Source organism: Silurus aristotelis (genome assembly GCF_946808225.1).
Source record: "Silurus aristotelis genome assembly, chromosome: 13".
NCBI classification, from domain to species: Eukaryota; Metazoa; Chordata; class Actinopteri; order Siluriformes; family Siluridae; genus Silurus; species Silurus aristotelis.
Genome location: NC_139586.1, coordinates 18,977,426 through 18,997,823, shown reverse-complemented (window position 1 = coordinate 18,997,823; position 20,398 = coordinate 18,977,426). Strand labels below are relative to the sequence as shown.

Sequence of the window (20,398 nt, the reverse complement as noted above, 5' to 3'; positions counted from 1 at the left end):
ATGTGATAAAAGCTATTATTTTTGCAATAATAACATAAACGTAAACGTAAATTGAACTATTTTACTGTCAAGGACTAAATATCAGTCCACCGGGGTGTTAAAAACGTACGTGTTTTTTGTACGTGAATTCTTTCTTAATTGCATTTCAGTAAAAAAAGAAACACATTTTTAACCTTTAAAAAAGTTAAGAAATGGTAAACGGTCTTTTTTTACTTGTCACATGTACATTACAGCACAGAGAAATTATTTTCTTGCATATCCTAAAGATGCTAGGAAACTGGGGTCAGTGTGTAGGGTCATCAATGATACAGTGCCCCTGGAGCACAGAGGCTTAAAGGCCCAGTGTGGCAGCTTGGTGATACCGGGGCTTAAAACCCCAGCCTTCCAATCAGTAATGCAGAGGCTTAACCAGTTGTTATGACAAGCTCAAATATTTGTTTTAACATTCAAAATGTTCAAAATAAAGCAACCATCAAAGTCCACAAATCCTGTCAGGTTGCCATCTACTGTGGCATTCTTCTGCTGCATATAATGGACAAATAACTAGAGCTTTCTTTGTCCATCTATACATGGAAAAGGCATCAGACTGATCTGTTGAACATGAAGATGCATGCATCTTAGAAGGCATGAAATCCAACTATGTTGAAAAAGCATGCTATGGTAAGGTTTGCTAATTTTATACCTGTTCATAATGAACTAAGGTGGCCTGTTTTCTTGGCCAATGCCAGGTTAGAATAGTATTGATTTCAGAAGTTAATGTAATCAATTAGGCAGCAAGTCAGATTTTAAGTCGTGATACTGTAATTACAGCAGAAAATATTGTTAAACTGCCTATTTACACCAGTTTACCAATTTAATCAAATTAATCACACATTTAAAATTTTGGATTTGCAATTTGTACTAGTCAATGTAGCAAAGCCAACAAACTTTCAGACTGAATTAAGTTTTTAGACAAAAAAAAAATTCTATCACATGCAAACATGACAGTTTAATTAGATATTTTTTAAGTTTTATCTTCGATAATATTCTATATATTCAATAATTCAATAATATAGTATAATTTCTCATTTTAAAAATATAAATTAAAAGACAATAAAAGGCTGCTAAAAATAAAAAAGAATAAGTGCAAACGATTTGCGTTTATGAATAAATGGCGCCCTCTGTTGGTCATATTTATTTATTGTCACTGTATTCATAAAGTAACGCCAAGCAAACGGTGCTGAGAACAACAGAATCCTGTAAGCCAAGTTTGTTCCATCTGAAATTAAATATTATTTCCTTTGTTTATAGAAATGGTAAACTTCTGACACAATTATCATCATTCTGAACATTTCATGTTCCTGGACTTAAATTTTATTTGATTTCAATATAATTTGCTTAATAAATACTAATACGATAACTAATAATCTGATTTAAATCAATAATTAGCAACTATCATTAACTGTTAACTTTTTTAAACTGACCAGCCCTTTAGTTATCTGATGTTTAATGGCTGAACAGTGTTTTCTGTATTCAGAGACAAATATCTCAGCAGCATCTTCCCCACTAATTGAGATGGTTTGGACATGTGCAGAGGAGGGACATAAATTATATTGGTAGAAGAATGCTGAGGATGGAGCCACCAGGTAGGAGGAAAAGAGGAAGACCAAGGAAAAGGTTCATGGATGTGGTGAGAGAAGACATGCAGGTAGTTGGTGTGAAAGAGGCAGATGTAGAGGACAGGGTGGTATGCAGACCATCCGCTGTGGCGACCCCTAATGGGAGCAGTCGAAAGAAGAAGAAGAAGATCTTCCCTTCTAAGATACACTTTTTATGCCCAATCATATTACTGACCTGTTGATCTTATTAGTTGCAAAATGTTGCTCCAGCTGTTGTCTTTTCCAGCCTTTTGTTGCCCAGTCCCAAATATTTTCAGACGTTGTGTGCATCAAATTCAAAATTACCTTTAAAATTGTATATTTCCTTAATTGAAACATTTAATATATCATTATTACAGCTTTATGAGCTTTGCAAATCATTGGATTGTGTTTTTATTTGCATTTTACCAGAGGTGGCAAAAGTACATACATCCTTCACTCAAGTAGAAGTACAGATACTCATGTTTTAAAAGACTTTGGTAAAAGTTGATGTACTGACTACACTTTTTTACACTTAAAGTAAAGTAGTTTGGGCTCTGACATGTATTTAAGTAAAACTGTAACTGGACCTCACATCATATATAAATATCAATATATTGTCAATCGATTCAAATATTTGATCACAACCTAATCGCACATTTATATCTGTTCTAAATGTACCACATATTAATACTTCATGTTTTTAATACTCTAAACAATATGGACATTGAGAAGTATAGATGCTTTATGCAAATGTATGTTTATTGTTACTGAAACCAAACTCTACATAGAGCATGAAGACAAAACATTCTTGTAAATGTTTTAAAGTAATTATGGTGTTTTAAAGTACGTAAATCATAAAGACACCAAACGGAACATTTGCTGTGTTTCCACACGGACAGTTGATGAGGTGATACCGGAGCAACTGTACCTTTTCTAAATTTTATACTGATTATATAATCAGAGAATATTTGTTTGTTGAATATGTGAACTGGTTTATGTAATGGACATTGCGAGGTTTTTATACATATATTTATTATGTCTGTGAGGCAAGTATTCACTGAGATTCAGGTTGTTTTATTTGTGTGAATATATTGTGAATGAAGATGACAGAGACGGCAGAGAGCGCCCCCTCTATGTTTTCTTTATTTTACAAAAGCACACCGTTTGGTTGTTATTATGAGTGTATACAAATAAAAGTAGACATTGTACATATTAGAATGATGTATTGCTCTTATCTGTACGATCACAAAAGACAGTAATTTAAGTTTGTTTCGTCGGTATGAGGAAGAAAAAAGAAAACAGAAAACGCCCCGGCGCGTTTGACGACCCCTAGAGGGTTAATTGTGTAAATCATGGCGGATTTTGGTGTTTGATTTGAGACTTTGGCGGATCAGTAAAACAAATGTTTACTGATTAAAAATATTTCTTGGTAGAGTTTATATATTTATTTAATATGTGAGTAAAGAAAGGTAATCATGAATAAATGTATGTTGCGATGAATGTTTTAATTTCGCCTCTTTTATATTTAGTTATTTAATAATGTATTTATATTTTTTTTATAAAAATGGTCAAACAGAAATGCGTGCTGCGTTGATGGCGCACTAATAACATTTAGTGCCGGTCAAATGAATTTTTGTTTGAATTTTGACAGCCCTAATTAATATATTAATGCCAAATGAATTTCAAATTTCGTTACCTAATGAATGTGTCCAGGCTGAACATCCACATATAAAACACAAGCAGAGAAAAGATGATGATGATGATCAGGTGATCAGGAATGTCTCTGTTCTCAGTCATGTTTACATCACTGACTCCCTCTGTCTCGTGCACGTTAGCACCATATTTCTTATTGTCTTCTGTCCTGCTCATTGTTTGCTTCACCAGTGGATTGAAAAAGCGCAAGAAATAGGTTGATTGGTACTTTGTTACTTCCCACCTCTGCATTTTACACAGTGTCCAGCGGTTTTGGAATTGGGGTTGAAATACAAATTTGTAACTATACCTCTGTATAGGTGAGGTGAGAAGTATATAGGCAGTTTCCTTTAGGTTATATAACAGAATTAATTGAGAATAATAGGATCATACTCTGTCATGTTATTCTTCCCTTTGAGCTTGTTTGAACTAATATGCCTTTATTTTGTACATTATCCTGCTGAAAGAATTCTGCTTGGTTAGACCAGCTCGCAGATACCAAAACACAGGCCAAGCTGCTTAAACTGCTCAAGCGAAATAGAGAGCTATTGAAATAATGTAAATAATGCAACATAGTGGACAAGTTGTTTGTAAGAAAATAACAAAAGTAAGGCAAATTGAACAGTTTAATCTGCTGTGAAATATCTTGGTCTACAGCTCTGTCTGTGTTTTGTGAGCTGGTTGCCGGTTAAAGCTGATTTTTTTTTTAGATAGATAGATAGATAGATAGATAGATAGATAGATAGATAGATAGATAGATAGATAGATAGATAGATAGACAGACAGACAGACAGACAGACAGACAGACAGACAGACAGACAGACAGACAGACAGACAGACAGACAGACAGACAGATAGATAGATAGATAGATAGATAGATAGATAGATAGATAGATAGATAGATAGATAGATAGATAGATAGATAGGCAAACAAACAGTCAGACAGTCAGACAGTCAGACAGACAGATAGATAGATAGATAGATAGATAGATAGATAGATAGATAGATAGATAGATAGATAGATAGATAGATAGATAGATAGATAGATAGATAGATAGATAGATAGATAGATAGATAGATAGATAGAAAGAGAGAGAGTGTATGTGTTTAACAGTTAGAGGTGATGATACAACTACACAAGTTTTACTGTTACCTGGAGAAAGATCATCAGTTAATTTACATTTATATTTATTAGTCTAAAACTCTGTCGAGAGAAATTATAGCACACCTTTTTTTAACCATAAAGACATAAAACAAACAGGGGAAATAAGTGGTAGTTCAAGTGTTTCAGGAAGAGGTAGGTCTTTATCCGTTGTTTGAAGATAGGCAGTGACTCAGCTGTTCAGACATTTAGAGGAAATTCATTCCACCACCTCGGTGCCAGAACAGAAAAGAGTCATAATGTAATCTACCTCTTACCCTGAGAGAAGGTTGGACTTCAAGTGTCAAGTGCAGGGTCAAAAGTGATAAGAACTAGTATTAGAATTTCTGTTAGTCTTTAAGTAAGCAGAGAAATCATAAAAACACAAGCACCTGCCCTCTAGGACCACATTTTTTGTCATTTACAGCACAAACTCTTTTCTTTGATAGTCTATATAAATCTTTCCCTTTTTGTAGTTTACTTTCACTCTATGAATAACTTTAAACTAAGTTGCAGAAGTGACTCATTCATGACTCATCCCATATGTACTACAAATATAGGAACCTGACTAATGCGGACTAAGACGGATCATTTAGCTAAATTTAGGGCTTCGTTTAAAGTAAAAATGTTTTCATGCCGTTTCAGGGGAATGTAGTAGATATTTAACCTATCCCTGTGTCCTGACATGTGTGAAGGTAATTTTTAATTCACTGGCCTGGACTCGCTGGTGGAAGGACACAGTGATTTCCGGTTGAGAGCAGGAGCAGAATGACACCAGAAAGTGGCACTCGAAGTAGGTGGGCCTGCACGCTGTCATTTTTATGAGGCAAATGCAAGTAGACAGGCCAAATACCAGAGGAAGTGGAGGGGGTTGGGGTGAAGCTGGCACACACAAAGGCAGAGAGGCACAATATGGGCTTATTGAAGGCTTCCCTCACTGTCCGTGTAGTCTTGGGTGGCCACTGATGTCCAGTGCTTTGTGTTGATGTATGTGTGAGAGCAAGAGTGTGTGTTTGCTTGTTTTGTCTCTCTAATTGTGGGAAAACAAGCGGAGCTTATGTGTGCCAAACTTTAGGCAATCTGGAGCATTAAAATAATTCTTTTGTGCTTTCTTTTTTAAGCTAAAGAAAGACCTCAGTAATTATGGAGATAATCAAAACTGTCAGAGATTTTACTTCATCAACAACAAAAAACTATTTGTTTTTTTTAAACAGAGAGGACCACCAACGTCCTGCCGGATTTTTCACCCCGTGTGCTTCACTCTAGTTGAAAATGTGCTCTGTACCACAATATATACAAAAACTAAATCTAGTAGCCGTGCATGCTATATTTGGCTCTTGAGTTTCTCTAACAGGTGTTTTTCACCATTTTTTTTATTTTTTATAATCGTCTAAAGAACATGATATAAAAGTGTAAAGTAAATAACTGCCATCATAAATGTAACTGTATGACTAATAGATCAGTATCCAGTGTCAAACAGAAGAGAATGGTTTTCTTTTGAGTCTGCTGCCTTTTCAAGGTTTCATTGAAATTTTCATTGAAACAGTCGTTCCATTAAGGCTCGGGGTCTAAATCCGGATTTCTGTAAAGCTGCTTAGTGACAGTGTCTATTGTTAAAATCACTATACAAATATAATTGAACAGAATTGAACTGTTGCAAATTCTCCAAGATTCTTTGGAACAGCTGATCAGCATACCGTTGTACCTGAGGGAATGAACATCATTTTAGGTCATGCTACATATTAATATTACGATATAGATTTTGCTTCTTTACTGTTTGTTCTTTGTAATAAATCAACAAAAATATGACATTTGAAAACATTGCATTCTTTTTTGGAAAGTGCTGGAATTTGCAGTGTATATATATTTTACATTAGGTAGTTAAGCGGTCGAGTGCCTGACAGATGTTTTGCTTCTTATGACTGTAATTCATTTAGCAGACTTACAAATGAGGCATAATGTTCTTCAAACATATAGCTGACCCACTGGGGCTTTACCAGTGGCCTTTTTTTTTTTTTTTAGATAGCACCTCGCTTACTTTATAACCATATGGCATACGTGTGTACTGCTGCCTTTGTGCATGTCTGACTGATGTATGAGTCATGAACATAAATATACAAAGTGGGGAATCATAGAGTCATAGTAGAAAATAAAATACAAGGTATATTCTAGTATGCTGAGCTCTGCCTGAACTTGCATTTTGTTCAACAGTATTATAATTATTCTATGAAAAAATGTAAGTATTTATTTATTTTCGATAACATTAGTTCCAATTGCAAAGCAAATCACATTTATCTATAACATAACATTTATAATTCAGCCCTGAAGCCAGGTGGTATGAAAAAGTTTCAAGACTAGCTCTGTTTACAAGAAAGTACTTAATGTTTCTACATTTAAACACTATCACTTTCAAAAGAGTCCCCTTGCACAGCAACACAGCGCTCCCAGCATTCCTGTCACTTCTGAAATGTGTCCTGGAAGTCTTCTTTTTGAAGTGTGTTAAGCACCTTTTGCGGTTCATGCTGGATCTTCACAATTGTGTCACAAAACTGAGACCTTTGACCTGAGCCAAATCTATTGAGTAGGGTGGGTGCGGAAGTGAGATCATCTTGTTTCTGGCACGGACGGTTTGGTGACATTGTGTGCACATGGTCAGAATAGCAGATGTGGTAATGCACATGGTCACAGCTCCAGATGTACACAGGATGATGTCTTTTGGCACAGTGACTTATGAAGGTCGGTGCTCCTAATGACTGTGCATGCAGCCTTGTGCTGCCATTTGTTGGTGTGTTACAAAACCCACAAACAGATGTCTGCAGCTTTTCTCTCAGAATGTACCGTACAGTAGGTGTTTTCACCTGACGGGGGCAGCAAACTGTAATAACTATTTTACATGTTTTAGAAAGAGGTATGTCTTCACCCTACTAATGAAAAAGCAGAGAAAGTGAAACAGATGAGAGCAAAAACAGGGAACTGAACATCACTATAGCTAATAATTGGTTATGCTTGATATTACTTAGCATGGAAAGCATCTTCATGAATCCTTGAAATAGTCCTTAACTGAAGTCTCAATATTATTTGTCTCAAAAAGAACATTTATGAATAACATTTACAGCTGTTATGCGATATCCTAAAAATCTTTTAAATGTACTAGAGTTCTAAAGTAATATTTTGGTATAATCTGGCCCTCAGCATTATCAGATTTATAGTAGTGACATACACTGGGAGTTATATGACAGAAGATGTGCTTAAACTAATGCTAAATGTAAAAAGTTTCAAGATATGTATAATTGTTGACAGTGGAAGAAGATGCTTATTTAATTGAAATCTGATGTATGGCCATATATTAACACATATATTAAATTGTAGTTAATATATGTGAACATATATGAACATATGTGTAGCTCTATTGGTTGCTGAGACATATACAGTATAATTAAGTATGAAAACATGTTTTTTCTTACTTACTATTTAATGTTTCTATAGATATGCCAAATGCATACATGTAAATGAAGGGGAATGAAATTATTTAGGTTCTTCTTTGTGCTTGTCATTTTTGCTTGATTGCCACCTGATTGTCTAGTATGAAATACATTTGAAATAACTTTGAAAGAACTGTTCATTGTGATGTTAATTCTGTAATTGCAATGAACGTTTAATTAAAATATATATGTTATATATGCATTTCATATGTATTTAAAATGTGTGTGTGTATATATATATAAAAGTATATATACATCCTTTACCCCATCTGGACATGTAGTCTATATGCATATATGTGGCATATATGTACAAGTATCTGACATATTTCTAAATCTGTAAAATCCAAACATGAACACGTATGCAATATATGTACTTTGCATATATTGCCATATATCAGATTTCTGTAACAGAACCCAACTAATTTGCAGATGTTACATATATAAGATGTGGATAAAAGGTGTGTTGTTCTTAATTAAAAATTAAAAACAATAAGTGGCAAACTGATGTGGTGCAAGTGCAGTAAACACTTGCTTAGCACTTAACAATCATGTTTTCATCAAAAGCCAAGCTGATGTTGCAGATATGTGTGTTTGCATGGCTGGTTGCTTAGCTACACATCCCTTTTCTGCATTTGGATTTCTGATGGACAGCTCCTGCTTTGCTTGTCAGGCTCTTCATATTCAAATAATGCTGAAAATCTCCTGTTGTGGATTTGCATGGGTGTCAGGTTACTCAAATCTGTGCCTTTCTGTTTAGTACAGAACTGCTCGAGAGCACACAATGTACACAATGAGCTACATTTCCTTATGGAAATCAGTATACAGTATACATCCAGGAAGAATTGTACTGTATTTAGCTTATTGAGTGAGAACTGCTGCTTTCTTTTAATGTCAAAACTGCATTTAACAGATTACATTTACGTACAAACAAGCAACACAAATAATCACTTAGAAAACCATTTCAGTAGGTCACATGGAAAGGGATTGCATCAAAGATTGTTCTGAAGAAAAAAAAAAAAAAAACCTAGACATAATACCCATAAAAAATAGGTTTGTTCTTTTGACTTCAAAGAAAAATAATACATTTTCAATCCCAGAGGATGGAGAAGGCTATTTTTATATCTATTCACACAACTGGGCATAAATATAAAAATAAAGATTTGTGTGTTGTCTAAAGATGAACATTTTGATTGCTGACTTTCTTTTCTTTTCATTGGTGCAACAGAGAGTTTGAGCGTATTTTTTCTGAATATAACTTACTTTAAATCTTTTTGTCTGTTTGTTTGTTTATTGTAGATTTTTGGTCATACATTACACAAAAATATGTGGGGAATTTTAGTACCAAAATCGTAAAAAAAAAAATCACATTAAACACGTTATTTGTGCTATGTTTGCATTGTAGGCTTAGAAGCTGCATTAAATGACAGCTTTATTTGTCCTTCAGTTATCTCGCTAACCACCATTTAAAATGATATAGAGTGAATCTAAAGAAGTTAACCATCTGGTGCTTAGTTCGAGTTCATGCGGATTGATGTTAGCTGAATTCTTACGTTGGGATAAACTGATTGCTCTTGTGCAGAATTTCCCATTCCAGATATTGCTCCATTGCTTAAAAATCTTTTCTTCAAGATTTATGAAAATTTAAAAATACGAATTGAAACTTTTAGATGGCAAACATAAAAAATAAAAATCTTATTTTTAATACAATTTTAAAATGATGAACTAAAAATACCTCAATGTTATACATGTATATTATGTTGGATCTGTTCTGTGGTTAATAGTGCCACTATTTTGCAAGCTTAGAAGCAACTCAGCCACACGGACTTATGTAGCAGACGATCAATCTAATCCTAATAATGAACTGGAAAACTGTACAAAGAAACATATTCCTGATAGGCTTCCTGTATTGTGATATTTATTTAGTATTTACTTGTCTTGAAAGAGTCTCCAGTGCCAGAGCTTCCACAACAAGAAAATCTTCAGGACAGGAGTTTCTTTATCTATGAAAAACTATACTTTACTTTTGCATCATTAAAATGAGAGCTGCTGGTGAAGGATTTACATTTTACAGCTGCTATAATTGTTTTGTGAAAGTTCCAAAAAAAGAAATGTAGCTGTACAAGCTTTATGCAAGGCATAATTTATTACAGATCAGTAAATTATTAAAAAAAGATTATTCTGCCATTACATCTCGGGTAAGCATTATTTGTATAGTCAATACTGTGCAAAAGATTCAGGCAATTGTGGGAAATGCTGTAAAGTAAGAATGGTTTCAGAAATAAGGGTTAATAGTAGACAATGGCAAACAAATTCATATTGGGTGTGACCACAATTTGGGTTTTAGTTTGTACTTTTGCACACTTTGCACAAAGTCAGGGATTTTGTGGGATCAGAAACAGGTGCATAATTAACCAGTTATACCAAGCAGGTGCCAATGATTGTCAATTTAATACAAAATAATACATACAATGTGTAAAACTGCAAAATAACTGGCAACCAAAGTGAGTACACCCTAAGTGAAAATGTCAAAACTGTGTCCAACGTGTCTTTATTATATTAACTATTGTTATGTAGCACCGCCTTAATCTGTCTGGGCATGGCATTCACCAGAGCTGCACAGGTTGTTGCTGGGATCCTCTTCCACTACTCCATAATGATATCATATAAACATACTTGGCCATTCCATCACCTTTACCTTTAGCTTCCTCAGCAAGGCAGTTGTTATCTTGGCAGTGTGTTTGGGGTTGTTGTTATGTTGGAAAACTGCCACTCTGCCCAGTTTCTGTAGGGAGGGCATCATGTTCTGCTTCAATGAACCGCAGCTCCCCATTACCAGCAGCACTCATGCAGCCCCAGACTATGATGCAACCACCACCATGCTTGACTGTAGGCAAGACACAATTTTCTTGGTACTACTCACCAGGGTGTCACCACACATGCTGGACACCATCTGAGCCAAACAAGTTTATCTTTGTCTCTTCAGACCACAGGACATGGTTCCAGTAATTCATGCTTTTGGAGAGGTTGTCTTCAGCAAACTGTTTGCGGGCTTTCTTGTGAACCAGCTTCAGAAAAGGCTTCTGGGACGACGGCCATGCAAACAGACTTGTTGCAGTGTGCGGCGTATGGTCTGAGCGCTGACAAGTGGACCTTCCGCTTCTGCAACCTCTAAAGCAAATCTGTCAGCACTCAAGTGTCTGTTTTTTTTACCCTTGTGAGGCCTGTTCCAAGTGGAACCCATCTAGGAAACCTCTGCATGACTCTGGCCACTGTACTCTAACTCTCAGGGTGTTACCAATCTTCTTATAGCTGAGGACATCTTTGTGGAGAGCAACAATACTTATTCTCAAATCCTCTTTGCCATGAGGTGGTGAGTATGAAAGAATTGTACTCAAAGCACCAAATTTTAATTGCTCTAATACAAGATACACACATTTTCTATGGTCCTGTCAAGCAGAGAAAAACATGAACATCATAAATAGGACATGTGGCTTTGCACGGTTACATAACGTACAGCTTAGGGTGTACCCACTTTTGTTGCCAGTTATTTAGACAATAATGGCTGTATGTTGAGTTATTTTCAGAGGACAGTAAATCTGTACTGTTATACAAGTGGCACATTGACTACTCTAAAAGATATCCAAGTTTCATTTCTATAGTATTGTCACTTGAGAAGATAAACCTTAAATGATTGCTGAATTTTGAGGGTTGTACTCATTTTTGTGTGTGTGTGTGTGTGTGTGTGTGTGTGTGTGTGTGTGTGTGTGTGTGTGTGTGTATATATATATATATATATATATATATATATATATATATATATATATATATATATATATATATATATAAACTTATCATACACAAAAGCCCAGAGTCTATGCCAGTGGATTGTGGTGTGCCTATCTCAGGGCATAATCATACACATTCCAGACAATTTTGGAAATGCATGCCAATCAGCCTGCATGTCTTTGGACTGAGGGAAGGAAATCGAAGTGCCCAGAGGGAACCTCCAAACCAGGGGAAGAACATGTAAAACTTCACATACATTAAAGCCAAATGTTATAATGTTAAGATATGAACTTGTGCTTTTCTGTATGTCGGGATATCAAAACTCATTTTCCCACAGCGGTCAGAGTTTCTTAATGTTCAGCCTCAAAGTGTTCTTTAGAAAAGAGTGGAGTATTTTTAAACATGCTCACGACGTGGGATTTCACACACAGCTCAGTATTTCTATAAATCCCAGTGGTGATCCAGTCCGGTTTTTTCCCGGCTCCTGAATCCAGCGTAACCCACTAACGCGGTGTGTCTGGAGTGTGTGTATGTGAGTGAGTGGAGTGTGTGTGAGTAAGAGAAGCCGAGCCTTGTTTACTGCGCCGGAGCTGCGATAACAGGAGCTACAGTGTAGTCTGCGTGTTTATCGGAGATCCGAACGATGATGGAGATAATAAGAGCAGCGAGAAGCAGCATACCGCTTTAGTCTCTACCCCCCTGTCGCGTGTTCAGGCTCTCAGCGCTCATTTCTGCCTTGGAAATAAACACTTAGCTAATTCCACTAGCGTTTCTTGCTAACCAGCTCCTAGTGTGAGAGCCGAGGGACGGAGTGGAAACGCGAGGAAAAAGACGGAGCAGGAGGGGAAAACGGCGCTGTGGCGGTCTCCCTCTTTTATATCACTGTTTTCACTTATCTTTTCTTGGATTATTAGATTTTTGTTCACATTTTTCTCAGCCAGGTTTAGTCTCAATCCAGAGTTAGCAAGTTAGGAAAGTTGCCTCTTCGCGTTCGTCGGGCGAAAATTAATCACCTCGCTGCCTATGAGCGACCCTCCACATCCAGCGTCTCACCCAGCTAGTTAGCCGTTAGCTCGCACATCGCAGGGATTTTTCACTGGACCGGCTAAAGGAGGCTAGCTCGGCTTGGATCGGCTCTCCTCGGGTCTGCTTGGCTCGGCTCGGCTCGGCTGGCCCCCGCAAAGAAATGGAGTCAGAGGATGCGGGCTTTCAAATCCATTCATCTAGTTGTGCGGGAATTCAGATATACATCGGCTAGCGTCTTTCGGGGACTGGGAAACGAGCCCGAGTGCCAGAAGCTCTAGCTAGTTCAGTGACTAAACTCCCTGCTGAAGTCAAAGGCGAGCTAAAGCTAACCGGACTCCTAATAGAAATTCCTATACGCACCAGGCTAAAGCAGCCAAGCTAACAACTTAACACACTGTATGAGAGAACTAGCGTTTTGGGTTTTTTTGGGGGTAAAAACACCAAATTAAAAGTAAACGTTTTTTAAATAATACAAAATATTTTCTGAACTCAAAAAAAGTAGTTTAGACCTAGTCTTCAGTAAGTTTCTTTTTCTTTAGTTATTTACCCCCCAAGTGTTTACAGGAATGAGGTGTTGGACAGCCAGGACTCATTTGTCCTTATTCTGTGCGCTGCTGCTGCTGCTGTTGTCCCTCTCAGTTCACTGCCAGTGGCCTACATATGATGGAAGTAAGTCAATAAAGCACTAAGTTTTTGTATGGAAAAGTTTGGCGTTTATTCCCCAGCAACCTGCTGATGTTTTATACTGTGATGGTGTGTGATGCTCTGCTTCAAGCTGGACCATAACCTCATCAGCTGTTTGGGACAATGTGTTCCTCACAGAATTCTCTGTATGTCTGATGTCTTATGTCCCACAGCGAGGACACTGTTGGGCAGAATACGATCCGAGCGAACCTGTTTGTGGGGGGAAATGTTTCCTTTGTTTGGGATTTTATGCAAAATAAAAAAGACAGAACAGGAAATCGGTGTATAATTTCTATACAGATGAGTGTTGGGGTTGAGAACAGCCATCAAACAATTGGATAACAATCTTCTGGAAGAAATGTATGCAAAATTGGAGAAAGAAAACTTTTATAATTGTTTTTATTGATGCATGTTGCTGATATGGCAGGTACATGACCGTAAGTGATGGTAAAATAAATAAATAAATAAATAAATAGGGAAAAACCATCAACTAACGAAATTTTGACGAAATTGTTTCTTTTCCTTAATTTCTTTATTTACAAATGTAAGTAGGTATGTCAGGTTTAATGTATAGAAACTATTAAAAAAAAAAAACCCTGTTTTGAAAATATTATTTTCTTTTCTGAATGTGTATAAGTTCTTTATATATGCCTGTAAAAGATATGTCTGATGCATGACAATTCATTCTACCTCCCTCGAAAAACTATAAAATAATGTAGAATATTTTTTTTCATAGTAGTCGTTGTATTTTTATTCAGAAAGATTGGAAAAGAATGGATGTAGGATAATAAATAACCCAATAAATAAAAACCTGTAGTATGTAGTAAAATAAAAATCTTCCTCGAACATGTCATTTTTGTATTGGAGAGTTGTTAGACAGTGTGGGTTAGAAAAGTGTCTAGGGGGAAAATCTATATGTACTAAATTGCCTTGGAAAAATGTTTGTCTTACCTAATATGGTTTTATGCAAAAAAAAAAAAAAAAAAAGCGAGTAGAAATGAGAGAGAAAATATATCAATGTTGGCAGAAAATCTCAAAAAATGAAAGACGTTTTCAAGTCACAAAACTTATACTCTAGTTCTGGACTTTCTCAGCGTTTTTGTTTGTCTCACGTGTTCAGATGATAAAATTCAGGCTTTTTTTTCAGGTCAAGCAGCATTTTAGTCATAACATCTGGTGTAATTTGTCACCTTTTGGTTTAAACAGATGCCCCAGGGTCAAAATTGTTTATCGTCAAGATTTATTGGGTTTGTGCACAACCGAATGCAAACTTTTTGCATGTTTGACATGTCAAAGTATGTTTTGTTTCTGTAGTATTTCGCAGCAAAATTATAATTTTATTATTTTTTTTTAAAGTACAGCTCAGTTTAATTCTCAAATCTGATTGGTCAAAATGTATTGATTTATTTTCTATACCGGCAGCTCTGACAGGAATTGTAAAAGTTATGCAGAGCACAGGTTTAAATCAATACACTTGTGCTAATAGGTTATCTTTCCCATAGTAACCACCAGTTTGGATTATCTTGCAATAGCAGATACGTTTGGGTTTCCAATGTTAGTGCTTCACAATTGAAGGTAAAATTGAATTTTGATACAAAGGGGAAAGTCCAGAGGATGGATTTAGTTTTTTTTGTTTTGGTGGCAACGTGACCGTTTTTCTTTTCAACAATCTGCCATCAAAAGGTAGCAATACTCCAGTAGTAACGCCGTTACAAGCTATTACTGGAAAACAATCAGTTTCTGGGTGGCATTTGCTTAATGTTTTGTGTTTATCCTTCACTTAATTTAGAGAAAGTTTTTGGCATGTAGTTCATCGTTCAACCTTTTGAGACTCTTAACCTTCATCTTCTCAGCTGTGTGTTTGGACTGGACTCTTCCTCGTACGCCAGGTTGGATAAAAGTGTCAGCCAGCTGTATAGACATGTCAAAATATATTAATATAAGACTACATATTTTGGCATTGCCGGTTGGCTCACGCCCTTTCGAGTTGTCATCAGCCTAACTTCTCACATTAGCTCGAGTAAATAATAGGAAGGCTGTTTACAGCGGGTTTTCAGCTTTCGTTAAAAAGCATATACGAAATGCACCAAAAGACCCTCTGAACACTAAGCAGCCATCATTATTCGCAGACAAAAGGAAAGGACTTTACTTTTCTAATGTCTAGTGTGTACGTGTGTGTGCTTACACCACACAGCCTAGATGATGATGATGTCTGTTTTGAATCAATAACTTGGTCAGCGCCTGGGGGGCAATTTTGTTTTTCCCTTCATGTTTCACCACCGCAAAATTTCCATGTTTCCAAGTAAACGGCAAACAAGCCTGCCTGATTCATCCAATTCATCAAGGAAGGAATAAAAAAGTGCAAGTTTTAAAATAGGACGTGTAAAAACACCATACCTAGCAAAACAGACTTGGTTCTGTTGATTGGAAGAGTGAGGAGTTTGTGGAGCATGTGTAATTGGGTTTTACTGTTAACCCCAGCAGTCTCAGGTCTGAGAGACAGCAGAGATTCTCCGGCAGAGCCCTGTGTTTAACCCACCCTTCAGTGCAGGACCGAAAAGTTTCCACATGTGACTGTTTATCAACAGCCTATTGTACAGTGCATCAGCGTTCCTAATTTCCTCATCACGTCATTCCGGTTGAAATTTCCTCTGTCTGATTTTCAGCCGTCGTCACTTTAAGACGTGTAAACATTTGGCAGTTCGCTGCCGCCTCAGCGGGTTAACCATAACGCAACGTCAAACATCCCAGTGCACGATTAGCTTCTGAACCCCGCGACCTCTTATCCAGTTTTTCATCTTGGGTCCTATTTGTTTGACTCCCAAAGCTGACCATAATTTTTTGCTTTTCTGAAATTAGCTGACCTCCAGGCCTTCATTTTTGTTCGATTTAATGTTTTATCCTTTCTCAAACTCTTTCTAGTTTCCATGTTGTATTTAGAGAATTCGATCAGCTTTTCTCTTCTTGTTATAATGTGCAAAGGCTTTTGTTACTTAAATATTTAGAGGTCAACCTGCTGAGGATGCAGAAAGCAGCACCGCACCCTATTGCACGATTAACTTTTAAACCAAAGGCCTCTTTAGTGTACATTCTTCTTCTCTATTCTTAACTAGACCCAACTTGTATTCTGACATCAGACCTTCTCTGAAGAATTACTACGCAGGAAGAGTGACACTGCTTAACATGGCGTTGTATATTAAATCACCCTGCCTGAAATGATTGTGATCACAGTCTAAATAGGCCATGAAAGATTTTTTTTTTATTTATTTATTTATTTATTTATTTATTATTTTTTTTTACACAGCTGTGATTATGGCATTGTTAAGAGGAAATGGTAACCTCTATAACACCATAGAGACATCCATATCATTTCCTGTTATTCTCTTAATATATCCTGGATATACTAGTTAGTGTTTTTGTTTGAGTACTTAAGCATTCGTTTGGTTTTTCTTTTCAATCCCAATAGGCCTCTCAATGACTGTGTGTGAGAGCTTGCAGCCTCTTGTCTGTGAAAGCTAGCAGTAGCAGGCCAGGATGCGGGTTATCAAATGTAAACAAGAGATTGAGAGTTCATTCAAAGCGATAAAGCTAGCCATGTTTGAATAGTGGCGTGAAATACAAGTGTGTGTAAAGCGACTGTGGGCGGCTCGATCTGCATACAGGGCGACACACGCTTTTCCTTTTCACAACTCACTCCGTTCCCTTTCTTTGGAGCAACACTTAATAGATACGCGTTGACCGAAAAGGGTTCAAAAGTTGATTGTTCCGTACATAAATAGATCAGTCAGCTTTATTCATAACTACTAGAATTTTACTAGGAATAAACACGTCGTGGTTTGCTTTTATAGGAAAACAATTAAAGCCAAGGCGGTGTGATGTTGTTGTGTTTTTCCATCATGTTGATAATTTGCCAATGACTTTAAGCCCTGAAGTATTTTCTTCCTCTACTGGCAGTTTGCCAACACTGACAGGCTTTTTATTTAATGTTTTCATTTATCTTAATTGTTTAAAGGTACATGGAAGGTTGAGGACCAACCACAAGACGAGTTATTACCTGTTATCGTTTTCTTTAGAAGCTACAAAATCAGCAACTTTGCAATAACATCTCTGCTAATGTTAATAAGACAAAAACAAATTTGTCTTATTTCTGCTTCATACTGAAGATTTGTCCAGCATTGAAAAAAGTATTTTCTTTATTAATGAATAACAAATCGTTTTTTCTGCAAGTGGAGCAACTTTGTAAATGCATTAGAAGAAGAGACTTAATATTGTTTTAATTTATTTATTAATTTTTTCCAGCCAGTACTGTCAGAGCTGCAGTTATAGAAGATGAATCGAAACCTTCTGACCAGTAAAACAATGCCGTGAATATTCTCAAATTGTGACGCAACGGGTTTCATGATCACAATTGTATGTTAACGTGTATGATTGTGACTATATGGATTGCTTTTTGCTTTGATTGCTGTTTTGTATAATAGGAAGTTGTTGGAGAGCAAACACTAAAAGCGGTTATTCTCTTTCACGATATGTTAAAAAAATATTTGTAAGTTAAGCTCAAAATCTGTACAACTGACAGCCATTGATTGAAATTCATTAACGGACACTGCAAGAATTAAAGTGTGCTTTAAGTCAGTAAAACTTGTGGTAAATCCAACATACACACAATGTAAGTAAGATAAGTAGATAACGCTGTTTGAAAAATGTGGTCTAATCTAAAACACTTGTTGCTTTCCTGTTCTAGTCTGCACTCCAGGCATTGACATCGGAAATGACATCAGCGACTTCAAGAAGCTGGAGAACTGCACGGTGGTCGAGGGCTACCTGAAGATTCTTCTCATTGCAAACAAGAAAACCAATCATGAGGTCTTCCAGACGCTCAGTTTCCCCAAGCTGACAATGATCACAGACTTCCTGCTCCTTTTCCGTGTCCCCGGGCTGGACAGCCTGAGCACGCTGTTCCCGAACCTCTCGGTGATTCGAGGCCGCAATCTCTTCTACAACTACGCGCTGGTCATCTTCGAGATGAACCACTTGAAAGACATCGGCCTCCACAGCCTGCGCAACATCACCCGCGGCGCCGTACGGATCGAGAAGAACCCGGAGCTCTGTTACTTGGAATCTGTCGACTGGTCTCTCATAATGAACGCAGACCTGAACTTTATCGTTGGAAACAAGCAGGCATGCACAGACGTCTGCCCGGGCTTCATTGAGGAAAATCCGCAGTGCATGATGACCAACTTCAGTGGCGCCTCAACTTACCGCTGCTGGACATCCAACCACTGCCAGAAAGGTAAGAGCTGGTGGAGGTGTGTGCAAGCTTATTAATCAGCTACTAGATCTGCTGCATTTAAACTATTTCGACTCAGTCATCAATTGTATGGACTTCCCACTGATATCTCATGTATTCCCCGTCTTCAGGAGGAATATAACAGCCCTTTATTTTCAATCCATCCCCTCAAGTGTTTTTATAAGCTGTTTATTGGAGGGTGGAATTTGCTGTGTGTGTGTGTGTGTGTGTGTGTGTGTGTATATGTGTGTATTTCTCTCATAACTAGACCTAGTCCTTTCTTTCTTTAGGTAAACGTTTACGTCTTCGTTTATAAACGAGATGGAACATAACCCGAGATCTGTTAAAGGATCCGAGGTGATAAAAGTGCAGCAGGACTTACCATATGTCCAAAAACCACACCCTGTGCACTTTACAGTGCTCTATTTTTTGGAGATTTGCCATTTTGTAGCCGTGTCTGAAAGCGCAGTGGAGAATATCCAGCGCACTTATGAAATTCCATAAAGCTCCTCAGCAGGTCAGTGTCCAAACAATGTACCTCGTCTAATACCTAAGAGCCAGAATGCAGGGAGTTTAGACCCAGAAACGTTTCCAACAATTTATCAGAAAGAAAAAGCGAAATAGCCTAAAGAGCACACGAGATAAGACTGTGGAATATCATAGTTTAATCACTCCTTCATGAGCTTCCATGATGTTCAGTGATGTTTACTGTTTTTATTTTATTTTTTTTGTATTTTTTTTTTAAATAGGAACAAATGTTTATAGTCTGTTTGTAGTTTCAAATATTATGACCGTAACTGACCATCTAAACCATTTGATGAAAAACGTCAACCAGGCAATATTCTAAGCGTCATTTGATTCAGCTGAAAAAGTGCTGGTTTTGCTCTAAAGTGTGTGTACTGGGCATCACGGAGTAAAACAAACTTGTTAGATGTTTGTTGTTGATCGGTTGTTTTACACAATGTTGCTGTCCTGATGCTGTCAGTAGTCTGTTAACCCTCCAGAGCAGTACTCTAACGCTATGTCTACACCAATCGGGATACATTTGAAAACGGCTCCACACTTTTCGTTTTCAGTCTGAAAACGCGTACGTCCCTGCGATGCGCACGAGCTGCCGCGTATTTACTTTCCGGCTCTTTGAAACGTCACGCCAACGACTAAAATTTTCCTCGTTTTCAAAAGCCTTCTTTTCAAATCCTCCCACTGTTTTTTATTTTTTTGTATTATTATTTTTTTAAAGCTACATTTTCATTGTATAAATATCCCAGTGTGGAAAGACGGCCAAAACAGAGAGAAGAATATGCATTTTCAAGAAAAACGTGTTATTGTGGACATTGTGAACACGCCTTTAGTTTTTTAGTTTTGTGTCGTTCCTATTATCAAAAGTTGATAAAAAAAAAAAAAAAAAGAAATCTTGATTGAGGCATAAAAAATATCAGGTCCCACGAGCTAAATATAAGCATGGTCTCTCTTTTGCACAGAGGCTGTCGCAGCAAAAACAACAGCAAGAAAGTTGCATATACCACAGTGATGTCAAACTTACGGAAGACTCCTTTGCAAACGAGTGCCAAATAATATACGCAAACACATGTAATGAGAGCCATCAATCAATCAGTCAGTCAATCAAGAACCAGTACAGGAAAGAGAACACGCTTACACAAACACATCTGCATATATACTG

General features: G+C 37.0%; 1 protein-coding gene across 1 annotated transcript in view; it reads left to right on the top strand.

Moving 5' to 3' along the window:
- Positions 1 to 11,802: 11,802 nt before the first annotated feature.
- igf1rb (insulin-like growth factor 1b receptor) overlaps positions 11,803 to 20,398 on the top strand; it is a 74,262-nt gene continuing 65,666 nt past the window's right edge. Inside the window, exons 1-2 of the mRNA XM_083559008.1 lie at positions 11,803 to 13,415; positions 18,172 to 18,720. Of these exons, the coding sequence (XP_083415134.1) occupies positions 13,313 to 13,415; positions 18,172 to 18,720 (652 nt within the window). The 5' untranslated portion in view covers positions 11,803 to 13,312. The remainder of the gene's footprint in view (positions 13,416 to 18,171; positions 18,721 to 20,398) is intronic.